A 13124-nucleotide genomic window follows, 5' to 3' on the forward strand; every position below is an offset into this window, starting at 1 on the left:
AAAAAAGACCCAGCCTGTTCATCCTTTCCAGATAGGCATCATCCGTATAATTTTATTGTACCCTCTCCAGTCCCTCTATTTTTAATATGGCGACCAGAATTGAAGACAATACGCCAAGTGTGGTCTAATTAAGGTTCGACAGAAGTTTAGCATAACTGCTCTAATTTTCAATTCTATACCCTTAGAAATAAACCCTAGATTTTTTAGATTAGATTAGATTAGAGATACAGCACTGAAACAGGCCCTTCGGCCCACCGAGTCTGTGCCGAACATCAACCACCCATTTATACTAATCCTACACTAATCCCATATTCCTACCAAACATCCCCACCTGTCCCTATATTTCCCTGCCACCTACCTATACTAGTGACAATTTATAATGGCCAATTTACCTATCAACCTGCAAGTCTTTTGGCTTGTGGGAGGAAACCGGAGCACCCGGAGAAAACCCACGCAGACACAGGGAGAACTTGCAAACTCCACACAGGCAGTACCCAGAATCGAACCCGGGTCCCTGGAGCTGTGAGGCTGCGGTGCTAACCACTGCGCCACCCTAGTGCTTGTGTTTTTTAAAATGGCCTCATTACCCCAGTTGCTGACTTGTGATTTTTGTATTTGTACTCCCAGATCTTTCATTGCTTCTGCATCCCAGTTAGATTCTTATTTTCCAATAAGTGATCTCCTTATCTCTTACAAAAATTTAACAGCTCACGTGTTAAAACTCATTTGTTAATTATATGCCCAGCCTACAAAATTACGATCTTGTAATTTGGTACAGCCCTCCTCAGTATTGACTATCCCCTGCCCCCCAATTTGACATTATCCACAAATTTAGATACCATTTTGATTTCAAAGTCTAAATTGTTTTATAAATTGTGAACAGTGGTCCCAGCACTAATCCTTGTAGGAACCCTCTTTCCACCTTCTGCTGCTCTGAATAGCGACCCTTTACTCCTACTCTCTGGCTATGTCTTGGAGCCAAATAGCTATCCATTCTGCTACTTGTCCCCGACTCAACATTTTGCCCTTATTCATCAATCTATTATGTGGTTCCTTATTGAAAGCCTGTTGGAAATCTAGATAAATTATATCTGCTGCATTACCCTTGTCTACTCTCTCTTACCTCTTCAAGAATTCAATAAAGTTGGTCAAGCAAGACTTCCCCCTTTTGAAATCCATGCTGACTACTCAGTATATTTTGGGTTTCCAGATTTTTAATTCTTCAGTAGGGATTCCATTATTTTTCCGACATTCGATGTTAATCTGACTGGTCAATAGCTCCCTGGACATGTTCCCCTTTTTAAATATAGTTATAACGTTAGCTATCCACCCATTCTCTGGCACTATAACAAATTATGAAATGTGCAATAGTGATTTTACTGGCTCTCCTCAAGATTCTTTTAAACTGCACTGATGCAATCCATCCAGATCAGGAGTTTTATCCTTAGAGTTGCATCAGTTTTTTTGATATTTCTCCATTTTAAAATGCAGTTTATATCACTTCTAATCTCATTCTATTATCCACCTGATCTATCTCCTTGGTAAATAATGATGCAAAATAATTTTTTATGCCATTTTGCTATCACTGCCTGTGACTTTATCCTGTCTATCCCTTAGTGGTCCTATTCCCATCCTGATTTTCTTCTTGCCTGTAGAATATTTTAGTATTTTGTTTGATAGTCCTTGAAAATGTAATTTCACTGTTCCTCTTTGTCATCCTTTTTTGACTTCTCTAATATCTTCATATTCTCCCTGGTCACGCTCTCCCCTGCTGTCCGTGTGAATGTCCTCAATTTTTCCCTCGTCCTTATTCATCCACAGCCTATCAAACTTCAGTTTGTTTTTTTTGGTGGAATATATTTTTTCCTGGATTCTGTTGAACAAAATATTTTGACATTGTTGTTCTACATCATTATTTGCTTTATTTTCCCAAGTTCTAATCTCAGCTCCTCAAATTTGGTCTTTCCCTAATCTATTACCCTGGCGTTTATAATGTTTATGTCCTCCTCAATTATTTTAAACTGTATAATATTACAGCCACTATTGCCTATATGTTCCCCCACTTTTACTTCTCTTACCTGCTCATTCTCCATTACTAGACCCAGTAACAAATATGACTGAATGCCAGGAAGTGGTATTTAAAATTTACACCAAATCTCTCATTTCACTAAGCCTTGAGGAACAGGTTACATTACTTACTAAAGGCCCTCCATAGATACAATACACCACTGTACTTAGCACAAAGATTATTTAAAATATGACTCAGTTTTGTTTAAATGCATTTGTCAATGTCTCTGCAAGCACCCATTTTAGTTAACACTTTTTTGTTCCATATACTTAAGGATGAAAATTGGTCATTTTGGTAAACTCTCAATTTTGTAGATGGATGCTTATTCTTTTTATTCAACAAGTTAAGGTAACTTCAAATGCAATCCTCCACTGCACCAATTCTTCAGACTACCAAATTCAGCAGCAAGCCATGGCACATTTAAGGGCTCTTTTCATGCAGTAGACTTGTTTGCACAGAGCCTGAACCACTTTTTTTTTTTAATTCACTCATGGCATGAGGGCATCGCTGGCTAGGACCAGCATTTATTGCCCATCCCTAATTGCCCTCGAGGAGGTGGTGCTGAGCATCCTTCTTGAACCGCTGCAGTCCTTGGGGTGTATGTACACCCACAGTGCTGTTAGGAAGGGAGTTCCAGGATTCTGACCCTGATGAAACGGCGATATAATTCCAAAACAGGATGGTATGTGGCTCGGAGGGGAACTTGTAGGTGTTGGTGTTCCCATGCATCTGCTGCCCTTGTCCTTCTGGGTGGTAGAGGTTGCAGGTTTGGAAGGTGCTGTCAAAGGAACTTTGGCGAGTTGCTGCAGTGCATCTTGTAGATGGTACACACTGCTGCCACCGTGCATCAGTTAAGAGAGTGAATGCTGAAGTTTGTGGATGTGGTGCCAATCGAGCGAGCTGCTTTGTCCTGGATGGTTTTGATCTTAACTGTTGTTGGAGCCACACTCATCCAGGCAAGTGGAGGGTATTCCATCACACTCCTGACTTGTGCCTTGTAGATGGTGGACAGGCTTTGGGAGTCAGGAGGTGAATTACTCGCTGAAGGATTCCCAGCCTCAGACCTGTTCTTGTAGCCACAGTATTTATGTGGCTACTCCAGTTCAGTTTCTGATCAATGGTAACCCCCCCCAGAATGTTGATAGCGGGGGATTCAGCGATGGTAATGCCATTGAATGTCAAAGGGAAATGGTTAGATTCTCTCTTGTTTGAGATCGTCATTGCTTGGCACTTATATTACTTACCACTTATCAGCCCAAGCCTGGATGTTGTCCTGGTCTTGCTGCATCTGGACACGGGCTGCTTAATTATCCGAGGAATTGCGAATGGGGAACATTGTGCAATCATCAGCGAACATCCCCACTTCTGACCTATGACTGAAGATCATTGATGAAGCAGCTGAAGACGATTGGGCCTAGGACACTCTCCCGAGGAACTCCTACAGTGATATCCTGGGACTGAGATGATTGGCATCCAACGACCACAACCATCTACCTTTAGACTAAATGTGACTCCAACTAGCGGAGAGTTTTCCCCGATTCCCATTGACTCCAGTTTTGCTAGGGCTCGTTGATGTCATACTCGGTCAAAAGCTGCCTTGATGTCACGGGCAGTCACTCTCACCTCACCTATGGAATTCAGCTCTTTTGTCCATGTTTGAACCAAGGCTGTAAGGAGCTGAGTGGCCTTTGCGAAACCCGAACTGAGTGCCAGCGAGCAAGTGCCGCTTGATAACCCTGTCGATGACCTCTTCCATCACTTTACTGATGATTGAGAGTAGACTGATGGGGTGGTAATTGTCTGGGTTGGATTTGTCCTGCTTTTTGTGTACAGGACATACTTGGGTAATTTTCCACATTGCTGGGTAGATGCCAGTGTTGTAGGTGTACTGGAACAGCTTGGCTAGGGGCACGGCATGTTCTGGAACACAAGTACTATTGCTGGAATGTTGTTGGGGCCCATATCCGTTACAGTATTCAGTGCCTTCAGCCATTTCTTGATATCATGTGGAGTGAATCGGATTGGCTGAAGACTGGCATCTGTGATGCTGGGGACCTCGGGAGGAGGCTGACGTGAATCATCCACTCAGCACTTCTGGATGAAGATGGATGCAAATGTTCCAGCCTGATCTTTCGCACTGATTTGCTGGGCTCCCCCATCATTGACGATGGGATATTTGTGGAACTACCTCCTCCTGTTAATTGTTTAATTGTCCACCACCATTCACGACTGGATGCGGCAGGACTGCAGAGCTTAGATCTGATCCTTTGGTTGTGGAATCGCTTAGCTCTGTCTATTGCATGTTGCTTCCACTGTTTGGCATGCAAGTAATCTTGTGTTGTAGCTTCATCAGGCTGACACCTCATTTTGAGGAACCCTGGTGCTGCTCCTGGCATGCTCTCCTGCACTCTTCATTGAGCCAGGGTTGATCCCCTGCCTTGATGGTAATGGTTGAGTAGTGGATATGCCGGGCCATGAGGTTACAGATTGTGGTTGAATACAATTCTGCTGCTGACGGTCCACAGCGCCTCATGGATGCCTAGTTTTGAGCTGCTAAATCTGTTCGAAATCTATCCCACTTAGGACCACGGTCGTACCACACAACACGATGGAGGGTACCCTCAATGTGAAGATGGGACTTCGCCTCCACAAGGACTATGCAGTGGTCACTCCTACCAATACGGTCATGGACAGATGAATCTGCGACAGGCAGATTGGTGAGGACAAGGTCAAGTATATTTTTCCCCTCTTGTTGGTTCCCTCACCACCTGCCACAGACCCAGTCTAGCAGCTATGTCCTTTAGGATTCAGTCAGCTCGATCAGCAGTGGTGCTACTCTTGGTGATGGATATTGAAGTACATTCTGTGCCCTTACTACCCTTTGTGCTTCTTCCAATTGGTGTTCAACATGGAGAAGCACTGATTCAACAGCCGAAGGGAGCAGTAGGTGGTAATCAGCAGGAAGTTTTCTTGCCTATGTTTGACCTGATGCCACAAGACTTTATGGGGTCCGGAGTCAATGTTGAGGACTCCCAGGGCAACTTCCTCCCGACTGTGCCGCCACCTCTGGTGGCTCTGTCCTGCCAGTAGGACAGGACATTCCCAGGGATGGTGATGGCAGTGTCTGTAAGGTATGATCCCGTGAGCATGACTATGTCAAGCTGTTGCTTGACCAGTCTGTGGGACAGCTCTCCCAATTTCGCAACAAGCTTCCAGATGTTAGTTAAGAGGATTTTGAAGGGTCGACAGGACTGGGCTTGCTGTTGTCGATGCCGGGTGGTGCGTCCAGTTTCATTCCTTTTCTTACTTTGTAGCATTTTACAACTGAGCGGCTTGTTAGGTTAAGTTAATAGTCAATCACATTGCTGTGGCTCTGGAGTCACATGTAGAGAAGATCAGGTAAGGACGGTAGATTTCCTTCCCTGAAGCACATTAGTGAACCAGATGAGTTTTTACAACAATCAACAGTGGTTTCCTGGTCACCATTAGACTAGCTTTTAATTCCAGATTAATTGAATTCAAATTTCGCCATCTGCCATGGTGGGACTCGAACCCATGTCCCCAGAGCATTAGCCTGAGCCTCTGGATTACTAGTCCACCTCCCCCTCCGACTTAGGATACCTAAAAGAAACCCAACAGTCTGGGCTGGATTTAAATCTAGGATACAGGGATGAAAGCACTGTGCCATTGCACAAATGCCCTTATTAGGCTTCAAGAACTATACAGACCAATTTGGTGTAGAACAGTTACTTTCACTTAGCTAAAGAAACTAGGTTAGACAGAAAACAGCTGGCTGAATATTTTGATAATGCTTGGTGATTGGAAACCTGAGTTGGAACAACTAGATTCAAAACTGAAAACCAAACAACCTGAGCTTAAACCTCAACACCCAACAACCCTGCAGCCATCACACTGATCAACTTTTAAAATATGAAAATTTGGCTCTTCCCAAATAAAAAAAGCACAATGCTAATGTGTGAATGGTAATCTCCATGCTCTTGCCTGTTCAGCTGCTCCTGGCTCCCGTTTGAGGATCGATTCTGCGGCCTTGTTGTTCTTATAGGTCATTGCACAGGCAAAGGGTGTCAGACCCTGACGATCCCGTACGTTTAACCGGATATCAGGATGAGAGATCAAAAGCTGAATTATAACACTGTGCTGGTTGCTAATGGCCACGTGGATCGGAGTCCTTCCCTCTGCATCCTTGTAAAAAAAATTTTAAATTAGTTATCGGAACATTGCATTAATACAGTAGGATGAGCATTCTTCACATGGTCTGTTCTCTGCCATGAGACATACCCCTACCACTTTGCACTACCAGAACTCTCCCCTGACTAACTGTGGCTCCTGCTAATGATCAGCTTATGGCCAAGTAAAATAGGACCAGACTAAAATGATTTCTTAAAAGCAATCACTAAAGTGCTGCAGACTAGCATTGACTCCCACAAAGACAGACCAAAATGTTACAATTCTTTGGCCTCCAGGTGCCAGCCTGCATATACATCACCTGAATGGCCATTCAAGAAGTTTCGGCAGTGATTAACAGCAACCCATTTTTACAGGGAATAGAATCACATCAGAACCCAGAGAAAAAGTGACAAATAACTTGGAGGTTTTTTTTGCTGCTTTTTGGTGAATGTCACATTGTCAAATACTTCAGAGCACAGAAGACAGAAAATGCTGGAAAACACTCAGCAGATCTGATAACTCTGTTCCTCACTCCACAGGTGCTAACAGTTCAGGTTGCTGACCTTCAGCAGAACTGCAATTCTTTTGGAAGTTCTGATGAAAGGTCATCGGCCTGAAACGTTCATTCCTTTTTTCTCTCCACAGAAGCTGCAGACCTGCTGATTTTTTTTCCAGTATTTTGCTTTTACATCAGAGCTCAATTTCATTACTGGATATCCACATATGCAGCAACCTTAGCTGGCGAGAATGCCTAGGAACCATCCATAGCCCAAGCACCCAGTGTTGGTCTGTGTTGAGTGACCAGTCATCAGAGCTCAGACTTTCACTTTATATTGTTATGTTCATCTAACATTCTACATCATCAGATATTCATGAAAGGTGTGACTCAGGGTGTGAAGAATGGAAAATTCAAGTGCCAAAATTAAAAAGAAAATGGAACTTGGAGAGAGTTACATTAGGAAACAAGCAAGCCTCGATATGGTTTTCTTCACTTTTCTCTTCCCACCCTCCCCCTGTTTTTCTCTGACCCTTAGCCTCTGGAATTTCCTCATCTATGTTTCTCCCTAGGGAAAGGCAGAAACACTTCAGGTGATTTGTCTGCTGCTTAGATTGGGTAATAGCACCATAATAGTGCAAGGGCAAAAACAGCAAGTTACCATAATACATTAAGGTGGATTTAAACATTAAGAAAATACAGATAGACAAATGTGCCCAAATTGAATCATGCAGTCGCTGACCTGGGTATTCACATTGGCACCAAACTCTAGAAGGCACTGCACCACTTCTTCAAGGCCCCAGCTGGCTGCCATGTGCAATGGTGTCTGTCCATCATGCGCCTCCTCATCACCTTCACCATTGGGGCCTGGTCGTCTGGGACTGTTTCCGTCACACCCACTGGAAATTAAAGAAAAAGTGTTGTTGTAGCAATACTCTGCAACTGCAGTGACTAACTGGGAGCTTTGTGCCCAAGTTTTCTAATTGTTTCTGCACTGTAAAAACAATCATTCCTTCAAGTTCCTCCTTAACCATGAAAATTAAAGTTGGAAGCCATTAAACTGATAATAGACTGAGCATGCTTTAAAAAAAAAAAACATGGAGGTTTTCAATTTTCAAAGATGGAGGAAATTTTGGCATAGCCTAAAAATGGGCTCGAGTGACTTGCATCGGAATTTTATCAATCTTTTACTCCAAAAATGGGCATTATACCATACTGAAAATAGTTGTTCTGGTGCACGTTTTTAGGAAGCTTTGGGCTGTTTGCTCTTGTATCTTATAATCTTCAGGGGAGAAACTCATTCACGAAACACAGGAAACTGTTATTGCTCTCTTACCGGTGCAGAGTATTAACAGATCATGAGTATTAGTCATCACAAATTCCTAAATGAAAACAGCACATAGAATGACTGATGATGCAGTCTTTGCTATCAAAGTAACCAGTTGCACAGCAATGCTGACTAATGCATTCACACAAGAACCACCCGTTCAGCAGGTGGGGGTGCATTACCTTCCCTTCCAATGGTGTAAGGACAAAGGCTCCTCGGAAAGAACCTTGGAAGCCACTGCCAAAAGGGTTTTGTATACAAAAGTAGTATTGTACTATGGAATTTGGAAACTTTCAGGACATACAAATCATTAGACTGACTAGTCAGAACATTTTAAACTTCACTTCAAATTTTGTTTTCCAAAGTAGGCTTTATTAGAAAGACATCTTAAGGAATAAGGGGCGGCACAGTGGCTAGCACCGCAGCCTCACAGCTCCAGCGACCCGGGTTCAATTCTGGGTACTGCCTGTGCGGAGTCTGCAAGTTCTCCCTGTGACCGCGTGGGTTTTCGCTGTGTGCTCCGGTTTCCTCTCACAGCCAAAGACTTGCAGGTTGATGGGGCAACTTATGGCCAATTTACCCAAGTATAGGTAGGTGGTAGGGGAAGGTGGGGATGTGGTAGGAATATGGGATTAGTGTAGGATTAGTATAAATGGGTGGTTGATGGTCGGCACAGACTTGGTGGGCCGAAGGGCCTGTTTCAGTGCTGTATCTCTAAAATAAATAAATAAATATGGTGCAATTTTGTAAATATAACTAAGATGCGAGTTTTAAGATGTCACAATCTACACCTGCGAATGAGGAAGCAGCCAGAGTTCTCATTATTCTCATCAATAGCTCGATGTAACAGAGTCTGCAAACATCCCCCAGGTCCAGCACCCCAACACGTGGCATCACAGCCATGTCTCACCTGAAATTAAACACAGTTTCCAGTTTAAGGTGAAGTTTGTCATACAGTATATAGCAACAAGAGTAGGCTATTTAGTCCCTCATGCTTGTTCTGTCATTCACAAGATCATGGCTGATCTACGACCCAACTTTATATACCCATCTTTGCCTCTTATCCTTAAATGCCTCTGGCTAACAAAACTCCATCAATCTCAAGTTTTAAAATTAATCGATCTAGCATCAATTGCAAATTGTGCAAGAGTGTTCCAAACTTGCACCACCCTTTGCATGAAGTAACGTTTCCGAGTTTCACTCCTGAAAGGTCTGGCTCTAATTTTTTTTTTTTGACTATGCCCCCTAGTCCTCAACTCCCCAACTAGCAGTAATAGTTTCTCTCCATCAAAGTTCCCTCTTAAATTCGAAATTTGTACAGAAACAAACCCAGTCAGTGTTTGAAGGAGATGAATAGCAATAGATATAAATCAATAACTAGAAATTTTCAAGTGTTGAATATTAATTCAGGTCTAACAATTGCACCAGGCTGAACAGTAGTAAGTTAATACTTAAGCAAAATATTCAAAACAAACCAGGAAAATGGCTACAGGAATGTTCATTGGACTTAGTGATCCCCATCTCCCGCCCATTTCAACAGTTTCTTCAGGACTGGCGCATAAACTCAATGTCTTGTTTAGTCGAGTCAAACGTCAAACCCTTCATACCATCCATTAGTGACCACCTGCATCAGCCTCCATAACACAGACTGTTGGACTACTCTTAGCTCATTACTATAAACAGCAGAGTACAGCCAAATGGCAGTTGTAACAATGCAGTGTCAGGTCTTCGAGACATATTGCATGATTCCAGTATGAGTGCAGCATGGAGTCTCACTCACTTATAGCAATGTTATCTTTGATCTCTACATTCCAAGCATATCAATAAATTATTGTACAAATAAAAGAGACAACATAATAACATGGGCGGAAATTTTATGTTGTGGCGGGCCCACCTCTGCTAGGCCTGGAAGCCATGCAGTAATTGTGTGGGGTCCTGGGCCTTAAGTGGCCTTGGTTGGCACTTCCGCACTGAGGCAGGAAGTCCTGCCTCCAAGAGCTGTTGGCCAGAGGGGAGGCAGCTCTTCAATCCCAGCACTGCCACTAGGAGCGGTGACCACTACTGGGAGTACATCCGGCCCAGATCAGCATCATGGATGCCACCCTCCGAACAGGTGAGTGGGGTTTGGGCCTCGCCAGGGACAATTGGCTGTGCCCTGGTGACACATTGTTTTTGCCGGGGGGGGGGTCGGGTCGATCAAGAGAGCGAGGGAAGGTGGACCAACCAGAGCAGCTTCTGCCCGATCAGGAGGGCACCCAACCCCCAGGAGTGTGCAAGGAGGCCACCAGGTATTACCAGGCAGCCCCCTCAGCAAAGTCCCATCTGCCACTGGTAATATACCAGCGGCAGCAGGAGGCGGCCCTTAAGTGGCAAATTTTTGACCACTTAAAGGCCTCAGTTGGCTTGGGACATGCGGCCAGTTTTCCAACTCCCTTGCTGCTGATAAAATGGCAGCGGGGGGAGGCAGGCAACAGGAATGGCACCACCCTCCTCAGCCCGCTCGCAGGGGGTACAATTCTGCCATGGAGCCAGCAAAATATACTTATCCTATCTCAATCTCTAATCATTTTATTACTTTAGTTGTATTGCCCTCTTAAATTCTTCCAGTTATTTTGTTACCATAAACACAACCAAATTAACATATTCCAGACTATCAGACATGGCTGAGGAGTTTTTTTTTTTTTATAAACACATTCACCACCCTCATCTGAGAAGGCATCCTTGTTTTGGGCCCACTTAACAATGCATCCCATACTCAGCAGAAAGTGTTCTAACTCGCCACCAAAAGCAGCACAGCCTCGAGTTACAGCCTCTTCCAAAACCCTTCCAACCATACTACATCCCTCCCCATCTTTAAAAGCTTCCTCAAAATTTAACTTTCAGCACAGCACCATTCATTTCTTCTAACCTCCACTTATTGACTGCTTCATCTGTGAAACAGCTTCAAATGTTTCACTACATTGGAGAAATTCTGCAAGTTGTTCACAAGATACAAAACAATTATGAAGGCGGCCATTTGCCCTAGAAACATCCTAAAGTCCCCTCATTTCAGCATCCAACTGTTTCTCAAAACAATTCCAGGATTTTCACCTCCATTAGCCTTCCAGGAAGTCTATTCCATCCACGAATAAACTATACAAAATAAAACTTTCATGACAGTCCTAAATTTACCTTTTGCTAGTTTGAAACTCTATCGCCATGAATTCCTGATTTCCATTTTACAACTATTGTATACCCACAAGATCTCTGCTCAGACACCTTTTCAGGTTGAAAAGCTCAACTCTCTCCAGCTTTTTCTCATAATTCAGACTTCTTATGCTGTGGATCAGCCCCGTGATTCTGCTCCCAAGGCTTGAATGCCTGGTTTCAATAGCCAGTATGAATGCGGTGTTAAGATGGAGTCTGATCAAGCACTACAGAATTTGGTCACTATGGCTCATGTTCATTTGGAACTTTGTCAAATACATTTTGAAAATTTAAGTACATCACATTAAGTAACATCCCAAGTGCACAAAGAAGTTGAGGTTGGTCAGGTGGGATCGCTCCCCTTCTGAATCCAAAAATGTATCCCTCTATGGCGAATTACATGTTTGTGATTGAAACCAAGTACAGACTAAACCCTGCAGAATCCCAACACTTCCATGCAAATGATATTTCCATAATTAAAATTAACTATTCTTAAACAAGAGAACAGTGCATAGCAGCAATGAGAAACACTATTATAGGCCTAATAGCTTCCCCCACTCTCCTAATGGTTTAATTCAGGCACAGTAGAAAGAGACTTACATTTATATAGTACTTTTATCTCCTCAGGATGCCGCAAAGTGCTTTAGAGTCATTGAAGTACTTCTGAAGTGTAGTCACAGTTACAATGCAGCCAATGCGTACATCACAAGCTCCCATAAACAGCAATTAGATGATGGCCAGATGATCTCTTCAAGTGATGTTGGTTGAGGGATAAATGTTGGCCAGGACACTGGGTGAATCCCCTACTCCCTTCTACTAGTGCTGTGGAATTTTTTAACGCCACTAGAGACATGACCTCCAAAAAGATACTGCACTACCCCAGCCAAGAATTGGTGCTCAAGTCTCTGGAGTGGGATTTGAACCCACAAGCTCCTGACCCAGAAGTGAAAGTACTGCCACTGAGCCATGGCTAACAGATATCAATTGGTACAACACCCAACTGGTTGCCCTTCATTTGAGTGTCCAAATAAGCGGTGGTAAAACAGGACATCACTAGATAGCAGGGATGACTGCATTGCCATCAGCAGCTGGAATCCTGGCTGACTTGTGGCAACCCAAATGCTTGCCTATCTTGGCACAGACCAGGGATAGAAAGAAATGGTAACCATCAAGTGTGTATGACTTAATTCCCCAACAGTTGTTTTGCTATTGTTTAAAGCATGGCTTAAGATTGCATGACCATATTTCCAATCTCAATCTAGGCCAGTCTTATCCAGACGGGAGTGATTTTTGCACTCAAGCACTTCAACATGATAAAATACAGCAAAATATAATTTCAGCTTTCTGATTTTCTCCAATGCTGCTGTGCATAAAAATATGCAACCACTATACACAGTTAGTGGAGCCACCTATGACAATGCAAATGATCCACAAATCTGCATGTGTTTAACAGACATTTCGAAGTACTCAAAGTTTGGTTAAAGACAGGTTGAATTTTATTTAAAGAGAATGTACTGGTCAATTCAGTCGGTGTCTGACTACTTATTTGGTATGATCATAACCAATCGGACAGGTTTGCTTGAATTTAAAGAAAGTAGTTAACTTTATAATAATTAACCTGAACTAAGTAAAATAATAAAGTACACTCCAACTTCCACATGCAAGTCAAATAGGTTACTGAGTGGGGAAGGATAGATTCAGAGTTAGAATCCATAAAAAATAAGGGGGTGGGGAGGGGGGAAAGAGGGTTGAAGAGGGGCCTCATCCTATGACAGTCATCTAGTGATTCAAGCATGGTACTTAGCAGTGTATTTCTTCTTGCTAAATAAAAAATAGACAGTTCCCTTAAACTTCCTGGG

The 13124-nt window shown here is 43.1% G+C and overlaps 1 protein-coding gene across 1 annotated transcript in view; it reads right to left on the reverse strand.

Moving 5' to 3' along the window:
• Positions 1 to 13124, reverse strand: part of ankfy1 (ankyrin repeat and FYVE domain containing 1) — a 110115-nt gene that overhangs the window by 24378 nt on the left and 72613 nt on the right. The window contains exons 16-18 of the mRNA XM_068010069.1: positions 8871 to 8989; positions 7495 to 7651; positions 6071 to 6271 (exon numbers count right to left, since the gene is read on the reverse strand). Coding sequence (XP_067866170.1) covers positions 6071 to 6271; positions 7495 to 7651; positions 8871 to 8989 — 477 coding nt within the window. The remainder of the gene's footprint in view (positions 1 to 6070; positions 6272 to 7494; positions 7652 to 8870; positions 8990 to 13124) is intronic.

This window comes from Heterodontus francisci, chromosome 30, assembly GCF_036365525.1.
Source record: "Heterodontus francisci isolate sHetFra1 chromosome 30, sHetFra1.hap1, whole genome shotgun sequence".
NCBI classification, from domain to species: Eukaryota; Metazoa; Chordata; class Chondrichthyes; order Heterodontiformes; family Heterodontidae; genus Heterodontus; species Heterodontus francisci.